The sequence below is a fragment of the Vidua macroura genome, chromosome 21 (genome assembly GCF_024509145.1).
Source record: "Vidua macroura isolate BioBank_ID:100142 chromosome 21, ASM2450914v1, whole genome shotgun sequence".
In the NCBI taxonomy this organism is placed as follows: domain Eukaryota; kingdom Metazoa; phylum Chordata; class Aves; order Passeriformes; family Viduidae; genus Vidua; species Vidua macroura.
The window spans coordinates 3,823,156-3,841,806 of record NC_071591.1 but is presented as its reverse complement, the minus strand read 5'-3'; the positions used below and the strand labels follow the sequence as shown (position 1 = coordinate 3,841,806).

The window sequence follows — 18,651 nt, the reverse complement described above, 5'->3', positions numbered from 1 at the left end:
CAAAGCCCCCATTTGAGGCCCTTGGGCATCCCACCCCCAAAGTGCCTGGAGTGCCTTCCCAGCATGGCTGCATGGGCTGTGGGGCCAGGAGAGCACCTTCCTTTCACCTCTGCTATTGCTTCGGGCAGTGCTGGCGGGTGCTGAGCTCCCCTCTGGCCACACCATAGCGGGATAAGCCCCCCCCAAAGCTGCACACCCTCGAGAACCCCATGAGATTCCCCCTCCCCTGAACCCAACCCCTGCCTCTCGCCCCCCGTGTGGCTGCTCAGGCTCCGGCGCGTCCCCGCTGCTCTGGGCTGCTTCTCCCTCCCAGCCTCGATGCATTTTGTGGTTGTCACTGTGGTTTCCCCCCTGTTGGCTCCAATCTAGATTCAAACGTAACCAGGTCTACTTACCAGACAGACCATGACGACAGAGACGCCGAGCCCAGGCTCAGCTCCAGGGAGTTCCTTTTGGAGAACGCCATCACGGACAAGCTGCTGGACAAGACCTCGGACTCCAAGGAGCTGCTGCTCAACATGACCATGAACAGCATCTTTGCCCAGGGAGACCCGACCAACTCGGTGGGGTCACCCATTGACAGCCTCTACGTGGACTACGAGGACAGCGATGGCCTCGTGACCTACTCGGTCAACAGCACCTTCATGGAGCTGAGCAATGGCAAAGCCACCAACACCTCTGCAGAGACACCGTTCCCCAACGCCACCGTCACCATGAGCAGCCCTCAAGGGAACAGAACCCACAAAGCAAGGTAGGAGACGTGCCTTTAATTACAGTAAATCCAATTTATTGCTGTCCTCGACTCGTAATAGCCCTGTGCTCAATGCATGGTTTCCATCTCTTTGGAAGCAGGAGGTAAGTGGGGGTGGGATGGTGGAAATGTTCTGTTGGGAGTTAATTTGGAAGGAAGGGCCAGAGGTTTGGGAGCAGGAAGTCACGGGAGCATTTAGGCTAGAGGAAATCTTGATGTTCCTCTCAGTGGACATGCTGAAGTCCATGCTGATGTTTGTCAGCTGGGGCCTTGCTCTCTGCTGTCACAGCTTCTTGTCAGAGCCATGGCCATGAAGAAGCCTCTTCCATTTGCCTTCTCTTGACATCCTGCTCCCATTCCCCAGCCCCTTCCTCCAAGTTCTGATGCAGCAGAAGTTGGTCCTGGCCCCTTTTCACCCACCCTGTTGAGTGCCACCCATGATCCTCCTCGCTTGGGATGGCAGGAATGCGCTTCCAGCACCTCCCAGGCATGGCCCTGCCACCGGGAGCTCCACTGCAGGTCCTGCAGGAACAGCCTGGATTTGTTTCTCAGCAGCTGCAGAAGCAGCTCAGGGAGTCACAGCTTGGTCAGGAATATCCAAATTCTGCAGTAGCAGCTCAGATTGATACTGGGACCACCACCTCAGGGCTCCTTTAGATGGCTGGCTTGAGTGGAAGTGGGGAGGTAAAGGAAGGCTTCATGTAGCTACAGCAGCAGGTTTTGCTCTGGGGAAGGGTGGAAGGAAGTCTTGGGGTAGGTGCTGATCCCCAGGCCTGGATCTATCAGCTTTTGAGATGTCCCAGGGCTCTCTGGGGGCAGCCTTGATTCCCAGCCCAAAACTCATTCCCAGTGTGGCCACATGGGGACTGAGATGGGGCTAGTGCTCACAGCAGCAATTAGCCCAGCAATTAGCCCTCCTTCATGGTCAGCCACACACAGAGCACTCCCTGGGCAGCTTGAGCTGACACTGGGGCCTTGGGAGTATCCAGGTCCCAGAGCCAGGTGTGGATTTGGGTCCCACTGTGCATCCCCACGGCACCCCAGCCTCCTGTCAGCCTCCCCCTGGACCTGTAAAACACAGGGTAAGATGCTGAGCTTGAGGAGATGCAAAGCCCTGAGCTGATGCTCCCTCTGGTTAGAGTCAGCTGGATTTACCCACAACTTCCACTACGTTATGCTAAAGACACTCATGCTAAAGAAAATGGCCATGCAGCCAAATGGATCAACAAGCTTCTTAATGATAAGAACATGAAAACGTTGCCAAGGGCTTGAATCTATCATCTCTCCTCGTGGCTTGGCTTGGGAGCGCTGCCTTCGGCTGCCAAAGCAAGCATTTCATCCTCTCTGACAGACAGGGCAGAGCCCTCAGCTCCCCCTGCCCTGCCCTGGGGCAAGGAGGGGACTGCCCTGCCCCTTGGGGCTCCCCTGGGCCCCATCACACCCCTGTGTCCCCTCAGCTTCTGCCCTGTACCCCAAAACTCTACCCCAGCAGCTGTGAAATGGGGGCAGTGCTTTCCTACCTCCTGGGAGTGCAGGGAGCTTTAGCCCTCAGAGCAGCTTGGCTTTTACAGGACAATCAGAGAACTCTGTGCCTCCAGTGCAGATTTCTGGGTGCTAAAAAGCTCCTTGCACTGCCCCTGGCTGCCCAGCTATTGATAACAATGATTTGAACCCCTTCAGGGATGTCAGCCAGCACTGACATCTTTTTCCACCTGTTCCTCCCTCAGTTTTGTTCTACTGTGTCCCCTCTTCTCCCCCCACTCTCTCTCTGGAACAAAATACAAACTTTTCAGATCAAAGCATTGATATCCAGACTAGTTTTGCACCAGCCAAAAGGCTGAGAGAGGCTCAGGTCCTTTCTGGCTCCATCCTTTGCTGGTGGGGGGCTGAAAGACCAGTGCAGGCAGACTGGGGGCAGACTGGGGGCAGCTGTTTGGAGACAAAAAGAAGAGGGAGGCAGAGAAGAAGGCAACAAAACAACTTGCACCTCATTTCCAGAGGGTGGGATGGGCTGGGATGGGATGGGATGGGATGGGATGGGATGGGATGTGTCAGCACAGCCTGGTTGTTCCTAGACCTTTTTTGCTTCCCCAAATTTTAAATTTATTTCCTCAAGCCCAGTTGCTGTTGTACCTCTGATCACTAATCTGGATCTCCAGGGTGGGAATGAGGGATGAGGAGCTCCAGCTCAGCCCCTGAGGTCAGGATTAAGGCTCCTGCTGGCACCAGGGGGGATAAAGCCCATACTGCCAGTGGGGTTTGCTGTGCCATGGGCTGGAGCTCTGGGGACTGGAGTTGTCCCACCAGGAGGAAGGGAGCTGGAGAGGACAGCCAGATCTGTGCTGGAGGAAACAGGGATGGGACACAAGGAAAATCTCTTGTCCTGGAGTGAGGCAGAGTGAGGGATTCCCATCCTTGGGAAAGGGCAAGGCCCTGTGGGCCCAGGCTGGTATTGGGGTCAGCCTAGTTCTGGGGGCAGAAGCTTGGACTTGAGACCCCCCCAAATCCTTCCCAAGGTCAGTTTGGGATGGATTGTGGCTTTTTGTTCATTTTCATTCCCTGTCAGTGAACAAGCAAGGGAAGCTCAGCTCTCTGGAGTCTGTCCATGGGGGTGGAGGAGTTCATTTCTTACTGAACCACTGTAGTGTGGGTGGAGGCACCCAGGAGCACCTTGCACCACTGTGGGGTGCCCTATTTCCTCTCTGGAAACAAATCCAGCTGGGATGGATGGGTTGGTGGCTCTTGTGCTGCTTTTCCTCTCCTGGAGCAGCTAAAAACCTTTCTGGGGTGTGCTGGGACAGATCCAGGCCCCCTCTATGCCAGGGCTGGGCCTGCAACAGGAGCCACGATTTTGCCCCTTTGCTTAGAAACAAAATCAAAATAAAACACAGAAATGGGAGCCAGGGGCTGTGGATGCTGATCTCTGGTGTTTGTGGGCATTTGTCAGGGTTATTCCTCTACTGTGGGAACTGTTTTGGGAAAAGGGGCAGCCCAGAACTCAGTTAAGTGCTAATTTTTGGTGCTGTATCTTGCTTGAAAAGCTGATCAAAAGCTCGAGAAACAAATGCGTGACTTTATTATTTAGCTCATAATAAAGAGGGAAATTAAAAGAAAAGAGAAAATGCCCCCAGTTTTGTTGGACAATGGGCTGCTGTCTGCACTGAGAGGAGAACAAAGTGGCAATTTTGTCTTTGCTGGAAATGAGCTGCCCTGTGCCCAAATGTCTGATTCCCCTGGAAAGATCTTGTCCCTGGGACCTTGTCATGCATAGAAGCTCTTTATTTAGGATCACATACACTAAAGGGACACTGCTGAAAGATTTACAGTCCTCCGATAAGGGATAAAGCTTATTTTGAAGATTTTCTCCTTTTAAAGACAGAGGAGTCCTGGTCACAGGATAACTTGGTGTTTACTTTGGTGCCTCAGAGATCAGGGGATAGACTGGAGGATCTGGGTAATATTTCCAGGCAAATTAAAGTACAAAAAGCAGATGTTGACTATGTTTTAATGACCAGTGTAATTTGTGAGCCCTCGCCTGGCTGGGTGGCAGCTGGTGGCACAGGGATCAGGAGCTGGTGTGGGTCCCCAGGCAGAGCTGCTATGGCAGATGAAACATTATTTATAGTGAGCTGGGGTTGTTATTTTTCCACCAAAAAAAAAAAAAAAAAAAAAAAAAAAAAAGTCATATTCATTTCAGTTCCATTTCAAGTGCAGGAAGCGACCATTTGCCAAACTGACAGAGGCAAAATCAACAGGGAAAATGAGATTGTTGTTGTTTTTAATCCTTCTGGAGGCTCAGTGCTGGCGGTGGAAGGAGGGTGGGTCGGAAGGGAAACGGCTGGATTCTCAACAGTGTCCTTTTAAAGGTTGATTTGATAGGCTGGACCTCAACTTTTTCTTACAAACAACTAAATAAGGCAATTCCAGAGCTTCTGCTGCCTAGAAATCATACAAGCTGCATATCCTGCCAGGCCAGAGACAACTGGATGTGAGGATACAACCTTGTACACTATTCCAGTGTAGCTGTTTCAAGGGTTTGGACAAAGGTATGAGAACAGAACCGAAGCCTTTTGTTGTAAAGGTGCAGTATCCCTGAGGTGTTCCCCGCTCCCAGCACGGGGAGCAGCTGCAATTCCTGCTTGGATAAATGTTTTTGCTCACACCAGGCTGACTCTGTTACTCCTCTCCCCGTGGCATTTTGTGTTTGAGCACAGCGTTTGAGCTGAGAGATGCAAATTCCCCACTTGACATCCAGCAAAATAAATCAGACCAAAACCAGAGTGGCAAAATCAGTGGGCTTTGAGGGGCGAGCTCAGAAACTCCTGTGCTGGCTTTTGGAGATTGGAGCAGCCAAAATCTCTGCTGCACTGAGCAGCACGAGTGGGTTTGCCCAGCCCTGGAGACACAGGGGAGGAGATACTGCACCTTTAGTCACTGTGTGCCGAGGGCCAGGTGTATTTGAGCAGAAAATGCAAACTTTTGTTAAATTCTGAACTGTTTCTACTTGTGGGTATTTTTATCCCATTCTCTCTATTTCTAGACAGTGGAAGCTCTGCCTCTAACCGGGCTGGGGATTCTACTTGGGGCTCAGGACAGGTATGTTGTGAAACTAAAACAAATTAAAAATTGATTCAAACAAACGAACCTCCCAAAAAATCAGAACAACCAAACCCAACCAAAGCCAAACCAAGCACATCCCCTCCCAAACCCACACCCAACCGAACTGCAGCCAGATGTGTGTGTCTGTCGTGGGCTGTCACTGCTCGCCTTGTAAATGCCTTTTGTTTTTGTTTTGTTTTGTTTCTTTCTTTTTTTTTTTTTCCTTTTCTTTTTTTTTTTTTTTTTTGTTGTTTTGTTTTGTTTGCTTATCGCTAGAAACAGATTGAAGTTGTTAAGAAAGGGCCAAGGTGTGAGTGCTGCTGACATGTACAGGTGGAAGCTTTCCTCCCATGAACCCTGCAGCTCTACATGCACCACAGGTAGTTATAAGAAGCAGCCAAATTCTGCACAACCTGCTGAAATCACCTGGTGTGTGAGTCCATTTTATGTCTGTTAGGGATGGGAAGGAGCTGGTGATGTTTAGGGGATCTCGTGAGCTCTGCTTTAGCACAACCCCAGCTCTGCTGTGCCTGGGTGCAGAGGTGGGGAGAGGAGCTGGGGGCTGAGCATGCAAACCCCACCGAGCTCTCAGGTGTGTTGAGGACCAGGAGGTGGTGCCCAGCGTGTCCATCATCCCCCCAAACACCCTTCCTTTGGGCAGCTCTGAGCACTGCCTTCACTTCCCATCACTTTGTGTCCCCCCCCCGGCCTCAGCAGGATCCCTAAACCTGTCCTGAGCCTCCTTTTTCCTCCTCCTTCCTCACCTTTTTGACAGCTTCAAGGGGTTTGAAAAGCTCAGCTGCTTCCCTGCAGAGAGAAATTTTAAAGATTGTTCAGCTCTGGCAGGAAAGACAATAGCATTTGGCTTTTTGATTATGTTTTGTTTCTCCCACTCCTTCTACCCTGGAGCCTGAGCTTGGCTGCGAGGGTGTAAATCTGGAACAGTGACAGAGATGCCAGGGATATCGAAACTGAGCATCTATTCTTCAGGCAGAAATTCCCTCTTTTTGCATTAATTCCTCCCTTTTGGCCCCCTGAAAAGCTTCAAGGCACCTGATCTCCTCCCTCACCCCTTGGTTAGGGGGTCCTGCTGATCCCTTGGGATGAATCAGGCGTGTGGGTTGTGCACTTGTCTGTGCTGCCCCTGAAATTATCCAGAGCCTGCAGTGCTTCTGGAATTAAAAAGAGGGAAAGGAGTGGGAGAGAGGAGTTTACAATCTCAGAGACTTCTCTTAAAAGATCAAATGCAAGGATTTTACATTTTAAGCATTTGCTCTGGTCCAGCAGCCTCGTGCCTGCAGCAGGAGCTTTGTGAGCCGTCCCTTTCCCCAGGATCCTGTCATCCACATGTTCTGGGACATTTTTGACTTCTTTGATCCCCTCTGAACAAATTTCTCCCTTGGCTGGGCCAGCCTGGTGTGCCCTGGTTTGCAGCAAACCGAGAGAGGTTTAACTCAAATTTCTCCTTCCTCGCTGCCTTTTCTCACTGACATATCACAGAGAGGCAAGGCCGTGTCAAGAGCTGTAGATCTTTTTTTAGTTTCATGTAAACCATATGTTCCCCAGAGCTGCAATTCTTGTTACCTGTAGCCAGAGCAGCCTCCTGGTCCCCAGCCAGGTCCCAGAATGGACTTCCCAACATTTACTCTGGCACGGGAGGCTGTGGGGGAAAAGGTCTCGCTCTGACGGCACCGGCTGCCGCTGCCTTGGAGGGGGAGCAGGAGGGGCAGCACCTTCCTTGCCAAATCCCCAGGATCCCTGCCTTGGCCTGGAGTTCTGGGTGCACCTGGGGAGCACCTGGTGCAAAGGGATGGGTAATGCACAGGGAGAGTGGGGGATGGAGCAGGTTGGGGACTGTTTGCTGTCACCTCCACCCACCAGGCTGGCAGGGTGGGAGCTGCCGGGCAGACTCATGGCCCTGAGTATTTCCTATAAAAATGTGTTAGTCATATATTGGTTTTGGTGGCAAGCCCTGGTAGGGGTGGCCGTGCCCTCCTCTGAGCTGGCCAAACTCAGCCACACTGCTCAGATTGGTGGGGTGGCCACTGTGATAGTCCCTCCCAGCAGCACCCATGCCACGGGACAGGAACTCAAAACAGAACCTCCGCAGGGAGGAAGTTTTGAGAAATGCAGCTAAAACCAGAAAAACAACAACAACACAAAAGAGTTAGGATGTGCAGCTCACCAAGCACCCTGCTGTGTGTGTGTGTTCTCTCTGACCCCAGGAGTGATGTCCACATATGCCATGTGTGTTCGCTACGATGGGATCGAAGTGGACGATACCTACTGCGATGCCATGACCCGGCCCGAGCCCATCCATGAGTTCTGTGCTGGGAGAGAGTGCCAGCCAAGGTACTGCCTGCACAGGGCACTCCTGGAGTCTCTGTGCTTCCTCTGCCCTGGATGCCTTTTTGGGGGAGGGTTGGTGTGGATTTGGGGGGCAGCAGAGATGGCCCATAGCACCCCCATCCCTCCCCCCTTAAGCAAAAGTTTCCTCCTGAGTGCTTTAGCTCAAGCTGCCAGGTTAAAACTTCCATAAATCCTGGCAGAGTTGGCACCTGGGGCTCCCAGCAAGTCCAGCTTTGAGCAGTGCAGGATCATCCTGCCCTGCCTGGCACATGGAAAACGTGTGAGTGAATCGGGTGGAGGGGCTGGGCTTGCAAACTGTGCCACAAACCCAGCCCTGTGATCCCTCCAGCATCCCAGACCTCACTGAGGTTTGCTTGTGTTGGGGCAAGAGCTGGTGCAGAGAGGAGCTTGTGCTGGAAGTCCTTTGGAAAGTTTTCCTTCTGATGTGGCTCTTATTCCAAGCAGTGACCACAGTCTGGAGCCAGGCTGTCCGGAGCCACGCTGTGCAGCTCTGGACAACTCCAGTGCTGCTGTGGAGGCTGGGAGGTGTGCAGGGCACAGAGGGTTTGGGCAGGACAGACCCGTGTCTGGCAGAGGGAGGGGATTGTCCCACTCTGGTCCGTGCTGGAGCAGCCTCTCCTCGAGTCCTGTGTGAAGCTTTGGGTGCCAACACAGGAGAAAGTGATTAAGGAAGGCTGTGAAGGTGGTGAAGGGTGTAGAGGGGCCCTACAAAGAGCAGCTGAGGTCACTTGGCTTGCTCAGCCTGGAGGAGACTGGGGAGAGACTTCATTGCACCCTACAAGTTCCTCACAAGGGGTCCCAGAGGGGCAGCACTGATTTCTACTCTCCAGTTGAAAATGTCAGGACCCACAGAATGGCTGGAGCTGTGTCAAGATTTAAGGTGGACATCAGGGAAAGGTTCTTCCCCAGAGGGTGCTGGGCACTGCCCAGGCTCCCCGGGGAATGGGCACAGCCCCGAGGCTGCCAGAGCTCCAGGAGTGTCTGGACAGTGCTCACAGGCACGGGGTGGGATTTTTGGGGGGTCTGTGCAGGGGCAGGAGCTGCAGTGGATGATCCCTGTGGGTCCCCTCCACCTCAAGGCATTCTACTCTATGGCTGTGATGGTGTCAGACTATGGGAGGAGTAAAAGGAGGAGTAAATCCAGGGATCCACACCCTGGAATGGTGAGAACAGGGTGGAGCAAGACCCCAGTGATACCAGGGAGCAGGGATGGCTCCTGGAGAGTGCTCACGTGACTGTGAAGGAGGACAGGTAGATTTTCTACACGGAGTAGAAGATCTCCTGGAAACTCTCACGTTAGGGCTGAGAGCCAGGGCAGGTTGCAGCTGAGGCAAGAAAAATGTGGGGAGGTGAATGGTGCTGCTGCAGGGAATGCACCCACCCCGAGGGCACCACAGGGACTGGAATCTCTGTTTGTTGTCATTTTTTAAAACAAGCATTAGGGTACCTTTTGTGCTTAGATTCTCCTAAAGCTGTCCCTCCTTATGGCTGTGCTTGCACTGTGAGGGAGAAGAGCTGCTCTGTGATTTACCAGTGACTTCAACTGGAGACCACTGGGAGCTCATGGGGTAACCATGAGCTTCCTTCTGAGTGTTATAGCTCAAGCTGCCAGGTTAAAACTTCCATAAATCCTGGCAGAGTTGGCACCTGGGGCTTCCAGCAAGTCCAGCTTTGAGCAGTGCAGGATCACTTGGCAGCACTTGGGCAGACAGGAAGATGCTTGGGCTGGCAAGGCTTTTTGAAGAAAAAATGTTAATTTTGCATGATCTGGGTGGGGAAGATCTTTGTTTCATTTCCCTTCTGAAGTTAGGTGACACCTGTAAATGACATTCTCCAGGTGTGTGACATCTCCCTACGGCTGCTTGTTGTGCCTGGAGCCCCAGATGGGGTGTGAGGCCTGGGGGCAGCTGGGGCTGGGGTTCTGCTGCTCGGAGAATGGCAGCAGTGGGGAGCTGGGGGTTGCCCACCTCCAGAGGAGCTGGAAATTCTGATCCATTCCATTTTTAAGCTCATTATTTAATTGCTATAATATTCCTGTACTGTAAAAAACTTGACCTTTTATGTTTTTTTCCTTGGATTGCAAGCTTGGATTGCTGCTCCTCTCTTGTCAGGGCAGGGGTGGCAGGGGACAGTAAAGGACAGGCGGTGCTTGGAGCAGATCCCAGCTCTTCCAGCCTGTCACTTGTGCTTGGCAGAGTCAGACTGATGGTGGGACATGAACGTGTGTCCCACCGGGGCTCGGGCAGCTCTGTGTGACATTATTGCTGGCATCTGCAGGGTGATGGATGGCGTGTCCTCTCCGTACTTCAGCTGAGCAGGCAAAAAAGGAGAGGTCAAACACGGGCAAAAAGCCTGACGGAGAAATGTGCTGGCAGAGCCCGCGGTGACAAACGCTCACTTGTCACCGAGGACACTGGGCCAGGCCCTGCCGTGCCACCCTTCCTCCTGACAAGCTGCCTTCAGCTTCAGGCACGAGCTGGGGGCTGCGGGGTGAGCCCAGCATATGCTGATGCTTCCCATCCCTGGGGAAAAGCCCTCAGGAGCTGGCAGCCTGGCTCCTCCCTGCAGCCAGGCTTTTCCCGTGGGCTGCTCCACGGGGGTGACGGGCTCTGTTCCCTGCCCAGGTGGGAGACGAGCAGCTGGAGCGAGTGCTCGCGGACCTGCGGCGAGGGTTACCAGTTCCGCATCGTGCGCTGCTGGAAGATGATCTCGCCGGGCTTCGACAGCTCCGTGTACAGCGACCTGTGCGAGTCTGCCGACATCGCCCGGCCCGACGAGCGCAAGGTCTGCAAGAACCCGGCCTGCGGGCCCCAGTGGGAGATGTCCGAGTGGTCCGAGGTGAGTCCTGCTGGCCGGGCTGGCGCCTGAGCCCGGGCTTCTCTCCCTTTCCCAATTTATCCTGGTGATGCCTCGTGGTTCCTGATGCTGTCACATGGTGACAGGTCACCAGCTGTCCGTGGGTCACCGTATGACCGAAAAAAGAGGCTAGAAGGAGTTAAAGAATAAAGCAGGGATTTATTGGATCCCCTTGGGCAGCACAAGAGCTCAGTCAGGGCTACACCCAAGATGAACCAAAAATGGTCCCAAAAATGCACAACTGCTCATGGGTTCTGCTCCATTTGCATACTGGAGTTAATTGTCCAGTTACAGCTTTAGGTTATGAAGTCCCATCCTTCTTGTTTTTCTCTCTTCAGCCCACATTGTTTGTGCTCTTGGGCCTGAGATTTGGATCATTTGGTCATTGGATCATTTGGATCATTTGGTCATCATTTGGTCCCCAGCTAGAGAAGGAATTGTTTTGTCTCTCTGCTCTGTGAAGAGAGCTCACCATCTCCTAATATGAAGCTCAGAAGTACACACCAAAGCAGCACAGAATCTGAAAAATAGAAAAACTAAAACCTGAGCCATCAATCCTAATCCATAGCATCCACAGGCATCGGCCTCTGAGTTGCAGTAATGCATGTGGATCAATGAGCATCAATATTTTTCACTCTAAAATTAATCCCTGGCTCCCATTTAGGATGGGAGGCCACTGCCATTGGTCACTCACAGGTAGGGGAGGAGCCCATGGCTCAGATCTCCCCATCAGTATTTCCTTGGCAACCTCTTCAAACCCAATGTGCTGGGAAGGTGATCCCGACTCCCACATGAATTACATCCCTATAAATGTCCCTTCCTCACCTCCAGTTCCTCTGCACCACACGCAGAATGAGACCTTTCCCTAGCTGTGCCTTAAACCAGTCCCCAAAGCCACTGGGAGATGGTTTGGGGAGGGTTCCAGCTCATTGGTTTCCTTGGGAAAACCTGTGGAGAGGGTTTGTGCCCCTCAATCCCTTTCCAAGCATGGAAAGTGCTCCAGCACATCCCTGACAAACACAAACTCATGGAAACAACCACACCAGTGCTGCTTCCTCGGGGTGCCTCTTCCCAAATCAAGCACAGACCTCATCTAAGCAGGAGCAGATGAGCTCTGAGCCGAGCTGTCCGTGGGTGCCAACCTGCCCCATGGTTTGCATCACGAGGAATATGACTCTTCCTCCTGGGAAGCTCCCAAAAACTCCTCTCAGTCATAATTTAAACGTCTCCATTCCCCTGCAAGCTGGTGTGCATCATTTCCCTGGAGCTGACAGAGGGGCTGGTGCATTCCCTGGTGGTGCAGGATGTTTTGACTTTCCCAGCTGGTAGAGAGGAGCTCCCTGAGCACGTGCTGGAGCGTTATTTTGTCCGGCGTAGCAAACCAGAGTGGTTTATTTTACAGAAATGTGTATTCTCCTCCAGCATTTGTCAGGGACAGATTGCTTGAGACAGTGCTGGAGTAGATTGTTCTTAGCCAGCAGCAAAGCTAATCTCCTTTGGATCCCATCAGAGGTGGGGTGCCAAGTTGGCTGGGGAAATAGGCATTAAAAAAAGCACATTTCAGGGCTCTGAGGATTAACATCTCGGCACGGTGCGTCTGGGCCCTGTGCTGTTGACACTTTTCCCTGCTTTACGTTATGCATGGAGCAAATGTAATGTGTATGTGAGACTGTAGTAACTCAAATCCAGTTCTAAATAATGTCACTGGGCTGCACGGTGCCAAATTTATCCGCAGCATAAAAATCTCAGTTGTGCAGTCACGGGGGGAAAACATTCTCCGAAGAGGTGGAAAGGAGCTGGCTGTTCCTGGGAAGGAGGCAAGGGAGATCTCACCCTGTCTCCAAGTGACAGCTAAAACTGCTCAGCTCTGAGCAGGCATTCCTGGAGCCTTTCCCCCCCTCTGGCATCACCTGTTGGAGAGCACAGCACCTGGGCAGGACGCAGCTGAAGCTGTCGAGGGGGTTTGGGGAAGTCATTTGTGCATTTTCACTGGGTGGCTTTTAAACTTTTATGTTCAAATATGGGGGGGGGGGGGGGGGGGAAATCCCAACCCCCGATCCAGCAGCTGCCGTGGTGCCGGGAGCCGCGGCTGATGTCGCTGTCCCCTCCCGGCAGTGCCCGGCCCGCTGCGGGGAGCGGAGCGTGGTGACCAGGGACATCCGCTGCTCGGAGGAGGAGAAGCTCTGCGATGCCAGCGCCCGGCCCCTGGCCGAGAAGAACTGCACGGGGCCACCGTGTGACCGGCAGTGGACAGTGTCCGACTGGGGACCGGTGAGACCCCGCCGTGGCCGCCTGAGTGGCCACCGTGCCCCACCACAGCCTGGCTTGTCCCTGGCGCTGGGGGTGTTGGGGTCGGGCTCATCCATGCCTGGCAGGTCCCGGCTCCAGCAAACCTGCAGGCAGCCTGTGCTGGGAGCTGACCTCGAATAATTCCACTGCTTTGGCTCTCTCGGGTCGCCTCTGGCAGCACTGTCACCCTGAGCCACCCTGGCTCGGGCTCTGGGGGTGATCCAGCGTCCCAGTGGATCCTGTTGCTTCCCCCTGGGCTCCTGCCTTGGGGGGGATGTGGTACAGCAGGGGTTAAACCCTGAGAGACCTGGCTGAGGGCCTTAGTGGGTGTCAAAATCCTCTTGTCTGTCTGCTGCACAGCATTCCTTGGCAATGCTGATATTCTGTGCCCAGAAATTGAACCTTTTAACTTCCCCCCCCTTTTTTTTTTTAATTTTCTGTTTTCCCCTTTCTCTTTTCCCTTTCTCCCCTTTACTTTTCTTTTCTCCTTTCCTCTCTTTCACTATTTTTCTTTCCTCCTTATTTTCTATTCTCTTTAGCTCTCTCTCTTTTTTTTTTTTCCTCCCCGCTGGCTTTTTCCCTTCCTGCACAATTCTGCTCCAGAGACCCCCTCCATCCCAAGCTATTTTTACCCAGGTTTTGATACATCCACATCAGCTAAAAATAAGTAGTTTCCATGGCAGCAGCAGTGCTAGGAAACACCGAGAGTCTCTACAAGAGCAACCACGGAAGCACGGGGAGCACTGGCAGCTCTGGGCACTGGGGACTGAATTTTTGCAGCCACTTCCTTGGTCCCCTTTGCCTTGGCCTCTTTGGGAGCCACTCTGGGGTTCTCTGCTCGTGGTGCTTCCCCTTTTGCCTGCCCTGAGAGATGCTGGGTGTTGGGTCTGTGGCCCTGGCGCAGGTTGCCCAGAGAAACTGTGATTGTCCCATCCCTGGAAGTGTCCAAGGACAGGCTGGACAGGGTTTGCAAAGACCTGGGATAGCAGAAGGTGTCCCTGCCCATGGCAGGAGGTTGGAACAAGATGATTTTTAAGGTGCTTCCCAACCCAAACCAGTCTGGGATTCCGTGATGACGGAATCTGTTGGCCGCAGGAAGGATCCGCTGAGCATCCCTGTGGCTGTTTAGCCCCAAAAAACCCTCTGAAATCTGGGGCAGGCGGGTGTGGGGAGGCAGCTGAGCCGTGCGGGGGCTCTGGCCCTGCTGTGGGATGGGGCAGGGACGGATCCCTGGCGCTGAGTGCCCGCTGTGGTTGCAGTGCAGCGGCGGCTGCGGGCAGGGCAGGATGATCCGGCACGTGTACTGCAAAACCAGCGACGGGCGCGTGGTGCCCGAGTCCCAGTGCAACCTGGACACCAAGCCCCTGGCCATCCACCCCTGCGGGGACAAGAACTGCCCCTCGCACTGGCTGGCACAGGACTGGGAGCGGGTAAGTGCAGCTCCTGTGCTTTTGGGGTGCCCTAGAGGGGTTGGGATGGGGTGGCAGCTCTCAGGTGGCTCCGGTGCTTTGGGGTGCCCTCAGAAGATTCAGGATGGGGTGTGCAGCTCTCAGGTGGCTCCTGTGCTTTGGGGTGCCCTAGGGAGGTTGGGATGTGGTGGCAGCTCTCAGGTGGCTGCTGTGATTTGGGGTGCCCTAGGGAGGTTGGGATGTGGTGGCAGCTCTCAGGTGGCTGCTGTGATTTGGGGTGCCCGAGGGAGGTTGGGATGGGGTGGCAGCTCTCAGGTGGCCCTGCTCGTGACCCCGCAGTGCAACACGACGTGTGGCCGGGGCGTGAAGAAGAGGATCGTGCTCTGCCTGGAGATTGTCAATGGCAAGATCAAGACCCGCAGCCCCACTGACTGTGACGTGGCCAAGAAGCCCGTGGAGGAGAGCACGTGCTTCGAGAGGCCCTGCTTCAAGTGGTACACGACCCCCTGGTCCGAGGTGAGCAGGGAGGGGTCCCAGGGCTGCCCCATCCCTTTGCACCAGGGGTCACTCTGCCTGCAGAACCCCCAGGAGATGGGTGAGTCCCTGCAGGACGTGGTCCCTGAGGGAACACCCTGGGTGTTTTTGCTGCACTGGCAGCCTGCCCTGCCATGGTGCAGCTGGGGCTGTCTGTGCTCAGGGAGAACAGGACTGAGAAGGGGCTGTTTGGGGCCGGCTGTAGCTTTATTTTTTTTCCTTTATTTTTTCCTGGTGCATGGGAGTGTGGCTGGGGGAGTGCATGGAGCCCACAGGGTGGCTGCCCCTGGGATACAGAATTTGGAGGTGCTCCATCACTCTGCACAAGCCAAAAGGCAGCCAGGGTTCAGTGGCCAAGGGTCCAAGCTGCGGGCTTCCTGCAAGCCCTCTGGGATGCTCCAGGAGCCTCAGTCTTGCAAACCCTGTAATTAGCCAAAGCATCTCTGCTGTAATCCCAGCTCCAAAGGGCAGCAGGCAGTGAGTGCTGGGCCCAGCAGTGGCTCCACAAGCCCCCCGTGAATGCACAGAGACCCCACAACCCCACTCCTGGTGCTCTGGGGGTTCTGTGGCCACCCATGTCCTACAGAGCATCACCTGGACAGGGCCAGCTCGTTTGTGGTCCCTCGTGAAGGGCAGCAGGAGGAGGGAGGATGTCAGTGCCGGGGGATGGGACCACATCCACCTACCCCTGGGGCAGAAGCTGATGGTGCTGGCAGCAAAGACAGAGCGAGGGGACAGCGGTGTGGCACTGAGATGTGACATTCTCCTCCTGCCCTAACATCTCCAGTGAGAAGGTTCTGGCCCAGAAGAGTCCCCTGGGATGGCAGGGTCTTGCCTCACCCCCTGTCTCTGTCCCCCAGTGCACAAAAACCTGTGGGATCGGCGTGAGGATGCGGGATGTGAAGTGCTACCAGGGCAAGGACATCGTGCGGGGCTGTGACCCCCTGGTGAAGCCGGTGGGCAAACAGACCTGTGACCTGCAGCCCTGCCCCACAGAGCCCCCAGGTGAGCCCCACAGCCTTGATTTTCCATGGATCCCTCCAGCAGCACCGCCAGCATCTTATCTTCCCCTGCCCCCTTTGGATAATCATCCCAGGGAGGATGCCAGGGACAGCTCTCCCTCTGTGCCCGAGTAATGGAGGGCTGTGCACAGGCTGTTTCTGGAGATAAATTAAGAGGAGAATTCAGAAGAATCATGCTCTGACCTGAAGATAAAAGGGGCTTTTGGAGAGCTGATTTGGGTGCTGCTTCTGTAAGATACCAGCTAGAGCCGAGGAAGTTCTGTCTGTGCCATTATTTTAATGATTTTTGGTCTTCGGGTGTCCTGTGGGGTTTGTAACTATCTCGTTATCTGACTCGTTTGCTGGCTCAGAGTCCCTGTGATCTTTAGCAAACACACAGTTCTAATCCTTTAATAGGATTTGGGAATAAGGACAGTGTGGGAGAAAAAGGGTGGCAGATTTGGGGCCAGCTCCTGGCTCAGCTCTGGGTGCTCCCAGCTGCCCATTCCCTTGGGATCCATGGAGCTTGGGAGTTGCCTCGTGGACACCTTGCCCTGGGAGCAACCTGGTTTCATGCATCCTATGGATTTTAAGGGAAAAAAAAAAAAAAAGGACAAATCCTATGGGTTTGAAGCAAAATATTGCACTGAAAGGAGCTGGGAGAGTGCTGAAGCAGCCTCTTGGCTCATCCCTTTCTCCAGCATCTCACTTGCCCCTAACTCTGGATGTCACACTGCTGGAATCCCATTCCCTTGCTCAAATAGCCTCTTTGGGATAGAAATTGTGAATCCCTACCAGGGGAAGCCCTTGACTTGGGGACAACTCAGGGCCTTGGTGGCTGCAGCAGTCCCTGGGCAGCTCTGGTTTACAGCAAAGGCATTGAGCTTCAGGGCTGGGACCGAGTGAGACTCCCCAAGCCTGGCCAGGTGTGGAGGAACAGATCAGCCTGCTCATGCCTTTGCCCAGGCTGACAGTGACATTTCTGGAGAAGCTGCTTTCCAGGGGATGTCAGGGAGGTGGCAGCCACAGCTGAGCTGATGTTGTTGCTCGTCCCGTGGTGTTTAGAGCTGTGCAGGGTGGAAAATGACCTCATGAGCTCACAATTGTTTATTTTCTTTTTCTTTTCTGTGCCATGCATTGAGACATGGTACCCTGGGAGAGAGGGTACCTGCCTGCTCACACCTGCCAGCAGCTACGAGACAATGGCACTAAAACTGGCACAAACAAAGCCCCAGCAACATTTTAGGTCAGGCTGGGAACAGCAGGAGAGACATAAATTAAGGCAGAAATCCTAGCCTGACCACCTACTCTCCAAGTGCTTTAACAAAGCTGGCTCCCAGCTCGTGCTATCAGGTTAAACCAAAAACCACCCACCCCAGCCTCAAATCACTTCAGCACCCGAGGTAAAGCAACTGGATCTGTCAGGGATTTAACCTGCTTCCAAAGAAAACAAACCTGTGCCAAAAATAAAGTATTTTAAAAATTAAGTATAAAAAAAAAAATGAAAATTAAATACTTAATTTACTTTCTTAATTTAATACTTAAAATTAAAATTTTTAAGTATAAAATTTTAAATAAAATAAATTAAAAAATTTAAAGTATAAAAAATTTTTAAAAATATTAAAAATTAAGCATACACCGAAAATGAAATATTTTCAGGCACTTGATGTCCTGCTGAAGTGTGAGTGTTTTCTCTCCCTGCAGACGACAGCTGCCAGGACCAGGCAGGAACCAACTGTGCCTTGGCCATCAAGGTGAACCTGTGCAGCCACTGGTACTACAGCAAAGCCTGCTGCCGCTCCTGCCGCGCGCCCCACTCCTAGGGCAGGGCTGCCCCAGCCAGGGCTCCACCTCCCACCTGCCCACGCACCCACACCCTGCTGACAAGGATGCTTTTGGCCTGGTTTTTGTGTCCCCACCGAAGCAGAACTCCTCTCCTGCTCGAGGGACGACGTTGGGAGCCCCCCGGGGTCAGAGCTGTACATAAATCGTGTATATTTGATTCCCCCCTTAAAACTCCAGCTACACCCAAGGTCTTGTCCTTTTTCCTCCCTCGGTGCAAGGTTGGGGTTGGCGAGGGGAAGGTGTGAACTCTGGGAAGTGCGAGTTTCCCTTCACAAAATGAGGTTTTGGTGCCTCTCTCCTGATTTATCCCGAGACCTGCAGGCTCTCATTAGCTGAATTAACGTGGTGGGAAGCTGATCCTCCTTTGTTAAATGAACTCGAGCCCTTTTTTGTAATATGTAGGTGTATACTTTTTCAGAGAATTTTATCTTATAATCAAATGTTAGTTTCATAGTCCTTACAAACCCCCCTCCCCGATGCTGACATATTGTATATAATATGGAAACATAACTGCACTTTATATCACAAAAAAGACGTGCTCTTTTTTAATATATTTGTTTACAGACAGTGAACTTTATCCATATAATCATTAATTTGTACTCATATGTATATTTTAATAAAGTTGTCATATTTATGGTGGTATTTTGTTTTATTCTCCAGTTTGTAGTGGAGTGCTGGGAACACTGGAATTGGGGATTTGCTGGTGCCCAGGGGAGGCAGAGCAGCTTTAAATCAGGAGGATCACAGCTACTTGGACAGTGATGCAAGCAAAAGTCCCAACAGCGGGGGAATTTTGGGGGCCCTTTGGGGTTCTGTGGCTTCAGAAGCTGCAGCCCTGAAGCTCCTCAGGGGCTTGGGAGCAAAGAGATTTCACATGGTGCCAGTAAGAAAAGGGCCTTTCTGAGCTCCCAAGGGCTTATTGCTCTGTGTTTTTACTGGTGTGACCCCCAGACGCTGAGCCAAAGGCTCTTTAGCATCCCCCAAACCTCTGTGTGCA

At 53.1% G+C, this 18,651-nt stretch overlaps 1 protein-coding gene across 5 annotated transcripts in view; it reads left to right on the top strand.

Annotated features, from left to right (window-relative positions):
* The window catches only part of ADAMTSL2 (ADAMTS like 2), a 28,106-nt gene extending 9,815 nt beyond the window's left edge, over positions 1-18,291 (top strand). For 3 of the 5 annotated variants that reach the window (XM_053996288.1, XM_053996287.1, XM_053996292.1), the window contains 9 exons: positions 370-751; positions 5,627-5,730; positions 7,576-7,702; positions 10,345-10,558; positions 12,692-12,847; positions 14,125-14,295; positions 14,614-14,790; positions 15,669-15,813; positions 17,514-18,291. In XM_053996288.1, coding sequence (XP_053852263.1) covers positions 370-751; positions 5,627-5,730; positions 7,576-7,702; positions 10,345-10,558; positions 12,692-12,847; positions 14,125-14,295; positions 14,614-14,790; positions 15,669-15,813; positions 17,514-17,632 — 1,595 coding nt within the window. In that variant the 3' untranslated portion in view covers positions 17,633-18,291. Of the gene's footprint in view, positions 1-369; positions 752-5,626; positions 5,731-7,575; positions 7,703-10,344; positions 10,559-12,691; positions 12,848-14,124; positions 14,296-14,613; positions 14,791-15,668; positions 15,814-17,513 lie in introns of those variants that run through there. The other 2 variants (XM_053996290.1, XM_053996291.1) reach the window with 2 other exon arrangements.
* Positions 18,292-18,651: the final 360 nt, after the last annotated feature.